Source organism: Pseudochaenichthys georgianus, chromosome 20 (genome assembly GCF_902827115.2).
Source record: "Pseudochaenichthys georgianus chromosome 20, fPseGeo1.2, whole genome shotgun sequence".
NCBI classification, from domain to species: Eukaryota; Metazoa; Chordata; class Actinopteri; order Perciformes; family Channichthyidae; genus Pseudochaenichthys; species Pseudochaenichthys georgianus.
In genome coordinates, this window is record NC_047522.1 from 533,178 (window position 1) to 542,149 (window position 8,972).

Genomic DNA, 8,972 nt, shown 5'->3' on the forward strand with positions numbered 1-8,972 from the left:
CCCCCCCCCCCCCCCCCCGCAGCAGACCTCTGTGTGGCCCAGTTGGTATGGAGCTCAGGATGATCTGTCCACAGAGGAGCCCTCCGCCGCCGCCCTGCCTCCAGATGCTTCCTTCTCTCAGCTCGACATGCCCCCTCCATATGAGGCCGTCTCTGGAGGTAACACACACACACACACACACACACACACACACACACACACACACACACACACACACACACACACGGGATCATGATTCATCACCATTCGAACTATGTCCAAAATATGCCATTTATTTATGTATATTGTTGGGAATGGAAAGATAAATGAAAGCAGGCGGATATATCCATTTAACACAGTATCTATGTTTATTATAACATGTTTCTGCATGTCAAGATGAAAGACAGCCCACACACCTACGCAGCCGGTTGGCGTAGTTTTGGCTCAGTTCCGTTGTACAGACCGACGTTAACAGCAGCCCTGTCTGTGCACACGGAGACCGACTCTGTCGTCCGGGGATCGAACCGCATTCTGGAAAAGCTTCACAAGTACGTCGGTACGCAAATGCGCTTTGTGACACAAGTGACGGTACACATTTCAGATGACGCACATAACCTGCGTACCAGTTAGTTATGTGCACCCCTGTACTACAGCAAGAGTATTCTCCGTCGGGACTTCCTGCAACAACACCACGCCGTTATCTTGATTCTGATTGGTCAGAAAACATTATCAAAGATGTTCTATTGAGAAGACGATCACTATGTGACAACAGTTTTCAAAACCGTTTCTGGTCTTCGGTATTTCCAGACAAGTGGCGACGGAAATCAATCTGACTAACTGCTGTCTGTGCAAGTTACTCCGAGCGAGTTGGCAGACTTTATTTTGCTTACTTTAACATCGTGTCTCATGGTGGGGCTAAGCCATTTCTTGGTATGGGTGTAGCCTACCCCAGCCATACCCTGGCGCTGCCGCTGGTGGCACGTATGGGGCGGGCCATTCTGCACATGCGATAAATGCGTTAAATTAATTCAAAAAATTAATTACTGCCGTTAACGCGATAATTTTGACAGCATTAGAATATTTGTATTGTAATTTTAATTTTTGTAATGGGAGGGGTGCCTACGTTGATTACATATTATAAAATTAATTAATTAAATGTATACGACGGTGCCTTTTTAAATGTGTAACGTTACCAGGGGTTAAATTGTGCCGGGGTTGTTTGTTGATTTCCACACACTTTGATATTTCGCAAGTGTGCCGAGCAATGCTGATTCAAAATAGCAATTTTAAGGTTGGATATAGGGGTGGGCGATATGACGATATATATCGTCGTGACGATATTAGGTCTCCACGATATGCTTTTTCAGAGATATCGTCCTATCGTGATTTTAAAAAAAAAAAAAAAAAAAAAAAATGGCGGAGGGGAAGAGGCTCTCCGTGCGCGGCGCAGGGGGCTATGACAGCGGACGGAGAGCCTCTTCCCCTCCCGCTCCCCCAGCCTCACCTACTGATTTTAATTTTACCATATGTCAAGCCCGATCGATTTCACAATGTCAGCGCACCTCTGCTTTCGTTCAGTCCGAGTTGTTTGACACGCTCCCAAAGTCCCCGCCCCCTTTCTTTGCAGCGAGCAACCATAGGGCAGGCATTTCATAAAGGGGCTCCTGATGAAAAGACTAGCAAACGGTGGAAAGACATAACTGACGCGGTGGCGTTTTATGTTTTTCCCTTCAGTTATGCTAAAGTCTTTTATTACACTTCAAGTCTACTCTAAAGTTTACATTTTAATTGTTTGGCACTGACTTTTCCTCATTGATGTTTTATGTTTTACTTAGTTATGTTTTACCCTCCTTTTCATGTTTATTGATGTTCACTGCTCACTTGTTCATTCAGGCTTTCATTTCTGAAATAAAACCAGCTTGAAATGCTATTTTGGTCTGTTACTCCTTTTTGCTTTAGTTTCTGTCACCTTGTCGGTGCTTGTACTGTTAAGTAACTTGAAAAATAACCATAATAACCGACATGAAAAAATATCGTGATATATATCGTCTATCGTGATACTGCCTGAAAATATCGTGATAACATATTTTTCAATATCGCCCACCCCTAGTTGGATATATTTAAACCTTTTTGTGTGTATATTAATAATTGTATATATACCCTCGTTCCTCCACAGAGAGCCCCCCCCCCCCCCAAATCTCAACTTAACCCCTGAACTCTAACGGAGAGTCCGACACAACAAACGAAAATGTATTCATTATTTTAAATGTTTTTTTGTTGCTTTCAAATTCCCATCCCTCACACACACACACACACACACACACACACACACACACACACACACACACACACACACACACACACACACACACACACACACACACACACGTCTGCCTGCATGTAGATCAAAAGTCAAGCTTCATTCTTATTTCTGCCCCTCATACGTCTTCATTGTTGATTTCCTGTAAGCCACAGCGATAACGGGAAAGTCCTCCTTGTTTTATTTCTGAATGTCCCCGCGTCGGTGTGTTTACATACTTCCACTCGCTGTAAGCAGAGGTCGCTGAGAGGCCAGCAGTGTCGATGTGTGTTTCTGAAAAGGAGAAGATAGCTGAGCATTTGTTTCAACATGCAATCTCTATTGGAACAGAAACTCTGTGGCTTCACTGAAACCACACAGAAGGAGAAATGCTGGTTTACACCTCAAAGTAATCTTACATGTTCTACGGAATCCGTCTCAACTCAAGCCGCCACCCCGTAAACCACTATTCTAATATAATGCTGCATCAGAACCTGGAGTCTCCAGAGTTATTCAAGAGTCGAGCACTTAAATAAACACAAAGACACACACAGACACACACAAAGATACACAGACACACAAATACACACACACAGACACACACAGATACACACATACGCACACACACACAGACACACACGCACAAAGATACACAGACACACACAAAGATACACAGACACACAAATACACACACACAGATACACACAGGCACAAAGATACACAGACACACACAAAGAGCTTTGTTTGCTTTAAAAGTACACAGTGTGTCAGTAACTTGGTCACAATGAGTCAAACGGCTTCGAGGTGTTCAGGCACGCTTCGAGGTGTTCAGGCACGCTTCGAGGTGTTCAGACACACTTCGAGGCGTTCAGGCGCGCTTCGAGGTGTTCAGGCGCGCTTCGAGGTGTTCAGGCACGCTTCGAGGTGTTCAGACACGCTTCGAGGTGTTCAGGCACGCTTCGAGGTGTTCAGGCACGCTTCGAGGTGTTCAGGCACGCTTCGAGGTGTTCAGGCACGCTTCGAGGTGTTCAGGCACGCTTCGAGGTGTTCAGGCACGCTTCGAGGTGTTCAGGCGCGCTTCGAGGTGTTCAAGCGCGCTTCGAGGTGTTCAGGCACGCTTCGAGGTGTTCAAGCGCGCTTCGAGGCGTTCAGGCGCGCTTCGAGGCGTTCAGGCGCGCTTCGAGGCGTTCAGGCGCGCTTCGAGGCGTTCAGGCACGCTTCGAGGTGTTCAGGCACGCTTCGAGGCGTTCAGGCGCGCTTCGAGGCGTTCAGGCGCGCTTCGAGGTGTTCAGGCACGCTTCGAGGCGTTCAGGCACGCTTCGAGGTGTTCAGGCGCGCTTCGAGGTGTTCAGGCACGCTTCGAGGTGTTCAGGCACGCTTCGAGGTGTTCAGCTTCTTCACTCCATGCTCTTCCCACATGCTGTGGCGTTATGAAAGATGGCCGCCGTGAGACAGATCAGCTGTTGTATCTCCTCTTCTGCAAATTGCCTCTAATTTGATCTGACGGCCTCGTTGTGTCTGACGGCAGGATGCGGTGATGGAGTAGTGGCTCTCAGCCTAATTGTATCTCATGCCCCCTCTGATGACCTTCCTCCGATCAGATCCACCACGTGACTCCGGGCTTCCTGTCCTGTATACGTAGTTGACCTTTGTTACTGCTTGCATGTATAATAATAACATATCTTTCAAAATATGGTACTCGATTGTCTAAAGAGAAATGTGAGATTGATAAACGGTGCTTTTGTAAATAATAATAATAATACTTTTCCACAATTAAGAGCTGCATTCATTTCACGACCTGTGCAAGCGGTGGCATTTTCCACAACACATATTTCAGAATAAAAGCCAACATCAAGGGTTTTATTTTGAAACTGGAAGTGTTGAGTTACTTCCCGCGCCTCCACCTTAAAGCCCCGCCCCCTTCACCTGAGCAAAGCACACCTCTCACTGAAACAGAAACATGCATTAATAAAGGTTCCAAATAAATCAAAAACAAAATTAACTTAAATGCGGCTCGTACAACGTCGCTATCCTGTCAACAGATCCTTTTCACCGGCTGTCCTTGCCTCAAAGAAGTAGGAGAGTTTGAATCTCTTAGGGCAGGCGTGTCAAACTCAAGGCCCGGGGGCCAAATGCGGCCCGCGACTTCATTTCATGTGGCCCCACAAGAGCTTGCAAAAAATACAATATGTTTATTAGACGGTTACATGCTACTTTACAGAAGCATGTTGCCCATGAACTACATGTCCCACAATGCATCTCAAATATGCCTTTTTTCTCAGAATTAGATTTTTTTTTTTAAAGTTACTTTTTATTTCAAAATGTCAATTCTTTTTAAATCATTGGAACATTCTCACTGAAGAGACTTGCAATTATTTGCCCTAGACTTCTTCTTTCAGACGTAGTTAATTATGAAGTTATTACCCTATCAGATAATAATCCAATGCAGAGGCAATAATGTAATAATACATTATTTTATATATTAAATATTTATATATGTATTTTTATATAGTCTTAAAGTTACAACCGGCCCTTTGAGTGCAACCATAATGCTGATTTGGCCCGTGATGAAATTGAGTTTGACACCCCTGTCTTAGGGAGACACAGCCGACTCGCAGCCTGAGCTGCTCACGTGGTCGGTGTTAGATAATAACTTTGAAGGAGGAGAAACACTTCAAACTTGAATTCATTTCTGAGCGCGACCGAGGAGTCCACAGCTCTCGGTCAGTTTCCTCTACATGCCTGTCTCCGTTCCTCTTAACGTTTCCCCGGGTAAAGCTCCGGTCTCTCACCTGTGTAACATTTGCACTTGTGTCGCACACACTTTCCACTTGGTGAAGCAGCTAAGGGAAAAGTTCGGAGTGATGGTTTTGATGCAGCCGTAGAAGTGTTATCTCTGAACAACTAGATTGTAGGAGAGACTGTAACCTTTTTAATAACGTGATGTGTTTTTGACCTAAGAGACTTTCAGACCGCAGATCATCTCCTTGACCCGTTTCCTTCTTCTTCCCTTCCAGAGGACGACCTGAAGCCCCCTCCCTACAGCGAGTGTGCTCACCACGACGAGGCGGACGCTCCCCCCCATCACACTGTCGTCATCTCCGAGGGAGACACCATTAGCATAAATGAAGCCCCGCCCCCTTACACACTGTGCCCCCCTGCTGTCAGTCAGCCGGACGTCCCTGTCCACAACGAGTCCGAGCGCCGCCCCAATTAAACCCCCCGAAACCCTCCTCTACGCCAGTTTGCCTTTTCCACGCACTGCCTTCCTCCATTCGACCATCTGCCAGCCTGCCGCTCGTCACCTGGGAGCGTGTGTGTGTGCGTGTGTGTGTGTGTGTGTGTGTGTGTGTGTGTGTGTGTGTGTGTGTGTGTGTGTGTGTGTGTGTGTGTGTGTGTGTGTGTGTGTGTGTGTGTGTGTGTGTGTGTGTGTGTGTGTGTGTGTGTGTGTGTGTGTGTGTGTGTGTGTGTGTGTGTGTGTGTGTGTGTGAGCTGGGTTCTTTTTCTACTTGTCTGACGAGAGAACGGGGGACATGAGAAGCCTGCGTGCCTCCCAGCGAGGACAAGGACCTCTTGTGACCCGCTGTGGTTCCGTCGCGTCGCTTTGCCTGCAGTGCTCGCTTTCGAAAATTCAAAAAAAGTTCAACTTTTGTAGCTTCGACGGAAGCGCCAGCCGACCAAACCGCGTGCTCGTGTGTCCGGGTCGCGCTTCAGACACGCCTAAATCTAAACCTGTGTTTGAGGAAACTAGTTGTAGTTCCTGTGATGCATAATCTGTCGGACATCGCTTTGTCTTTTTGGGAAGCTGCAGACATTTGTTCTGAAAACTAAAAGAAGAAACCCCTTTATTATAAACAACTCATAGCGCCGAATAAGACTTCACCTCGCTGTGAATATGAAATAATTTGAACAGTTTTATCTTGAAACAACTCATCGAGGAACTGCTTGATAGCGAATGCACTAATTGTCTTAAATAATGACCTCATTAGCATAAGTGGTTGTTCAATACATCATGGTGATTATTCTGGGACGTAGTGCCCGTTACGTCTGTGAGGGGAAGCCAGCGAGGAAAAGCGGAACAAGTGAACATCTATGAGCTTTCCCCCCCGATCACCTCGGCTGCTTCGAATGGGAGATTCTGTGCAAACGTGTATTTCGTCTTTCCAGATCGTTGGGGCTCGGACAAAAGGTTGCTTTCCCTCGACACAAGAAAACATATTCCTGTGGCTGTGAAAGAATCCCATCCGTTGCTGAGCTGAAGGCTTGATTTGAGAGAAATATCAAGTGGAAATACTCGGAGCTGTTTTGTTTAAAACACTTCTGGAGCCTAAGGTTGAAAATACGACACATCTCAGTTATTCATTTCTATCCATTTCTATTTGTTTCTATTTGTTTTCTATTTGAACCAAAAGCTGTCTTTTAGCGACGGCCCTGTAACGTCCCTTCTTCCACAGGCTGGCAGTGGACTTTGCGCTCGTGTTGCTTTTGGAAAGCTTGTTGCTTTGCCTTCTGTCCTTTTCGTTTCCCTGCATCGCAGATAATCCAGTACCGTATAATCCGTGTATGAATTCTGAACGTTAGAGAGAAACATGAATGCCGTGTCGATGTGTTTTGGGGAAAAGTATATAAATGGGGATTTTTGTGAAGAATTTAAATGGTGTCTTTTGTGATGACAAATCTCGGGGCATCGGTCGCCGATGCCTTTAAAAGCTTTCCTGTGGTTTTCTGAGTGTAGATTTTGAACTGCGTCGACAGCATGGTGGTGATTAGATCATGAATAATTACAGGCTGCTCTGTAATGTCCGTCCTGTGTGTTCACTTCACGTTCATTCCCACGGTGGAGACATATCAAATCCACTCAGCTGTGTGAGGAACGGGAACTGATCTGTTTTGATTTGGGGAGAGGTCCTTCTTCTGCATTAAACTGTTGTTATATAATACTGCCGAGTTGTTCACTTGATTGTGTCGACCCTGAGTTCAAAGTCACTTCCTAACATCCTGATAGACGTATTCACCTTATTTCACACATAAGATAAGGCCGTCACTTCAAAGGACACTAAATTACTTATTATATAACTTATTTTAACAATTGACTTTGTGTTGTCACAATCATAAAACAAGATGACCTTGATGACTATGTTCTCAACATTTTAAAGTAACCTTAACCCCTAAAGAACGGGCAGCTGTGTTTGCCAGAATTTCACTGACAGATCTTTTGTAACCATTTCTACTATTATGGTGAAAGTAAATGTATAGCTCTTATGTTTGTAGTTTTTATTCACAATATAAATGCAAACTTATACCATGGAAAGACACGCTGTCTTGCTATAAAATCAATATGAAATGACCGTAAAAGTTCCTTCGAAAGCCTTTTTGTTGGAAATTCCCTCTCTTCTTTTTTTATCACGGGCACTCTCTGATTGCCCGATGAATCCTACTGAAAATATTCATTTTGATTTGTGTTTTACTCTATCAAACTGTCCTGTAGATTTAGTCACGCATCTCGTACAGATAGGGGACTCGGAGGTTGATTTAAAAGCAAATTAAAAACCTATCATTTTAATTTAAGTTACCTTTCAATTCTCACTGGTATCATTGTCCATGTTTTACTGTATTTGTGTCTGTTTTGCTTTTATTTAAAAAAATATATTTTAACTTATCAGTGTAGATGTAGATGTTGTATCTTCTGTATTCATTTTAATATTTGTAATATTATGTTTTCTGTAAAGCACTTTGGGCCGCTTTGTACATGAAAGGTGCTATACAAATAAAGTGTATTATTATTATTATTATTATTATTATTGCAGTGCCCAAAAACCTGACTTGCACATGCGAGTATTGTTTAAAGATGAATGTGTAATACTGCGTTGAGCCACTAGAGGGCAGTGGTGCACCAGATATGATTCCCTCCCGCAGTGTGCAGCAACCTGTTGCTGAGGAGACACGGCTCCTGCTTCAGTATTGATTCATGTCTTTTATAACTCTTCTTGTGACAGGAATGGCATCGACATTTGCTCCAAAGTTTTATTCTTGAGATAAAAAAATAATTGGGCTTGATCAAGATCAATCGCAGCCCTCGTGTGGAAAGTATAGCAGCGGAGTGGAACTCAAGGACATTCATTTTTCATATCTTAGTCTCTCAGCTGCTGCATACAAATCACAATGTGTGCACACTTGATTATACAACTTTTTTTGGGATCCGAAATATAGTTTGCAGTCAAATCTGATAACATTTAACCGCAGAAGAAGAATTAAAAAAATACGTGGAGCTCGCGGGATTGTGCTAGAAGACGCTCATGTTATTAAAATATAATTAGGAATTAAAATGCATTTGCATGCTTTATCTAATATGTAAGCGGGTAATCCACCAGGATCCAGCCTGCATTCACTCATGTCTTCATGTGTGTGGGTGTCAGTGTTAAATACAGTTATATAAACACTGTATGTCACTCCCGCGCTGAGTAATTGATGCTTTCAGGGGAAATATTAGCATTTTGGGAAACGGGCAGCAATCCATCATTGAAACTTCCTTCCTAATCATTACATCCCCGGTATAAACATCTGCATAATGGACACAACGCGGTACACTCCGCTCAAGGATATTCTGCGAACCCATGCGGAGATTATTGAGGTCTTCAAGGCCGTTTGAGCAACACGGAGACGTCTCAATTACCCTCTGTCGTCTATCACAGAT

The 8,972-nt window shown here is 44.2% G+C and overlaps 1 protein-coding gene across 1 annotated transcript in view; it reads left to right on the forward strand.

The window, feature by feature from the left end:
* LOC117465840 (uncharacterized) overlaps nucleotides 1-7,218 on the forward strand; it is a 14,228-nt gene extending 7,010 nt beyond the window's left edge. Inside the window, exons 3-4 of the mRNA XM_071206973.1 lie at nucleotides 23-158; nucleotides 5,296-7,218. Coding sequence (XP_071063074.1) covers nucleotides 23-158; nucleotides 5,296-5,495 — 336 coding nt within the window. The 3' untranslated portion in view covers nucleotides 5,496-7,218. The remainder of the gene's footprint in view (nucleotides 1-22; nucleotides 159-5,295) is intronic.
* The last annotated feature ends 1,754 nt before the right edge of the window (nucleotides 7,219-8,972 follow it).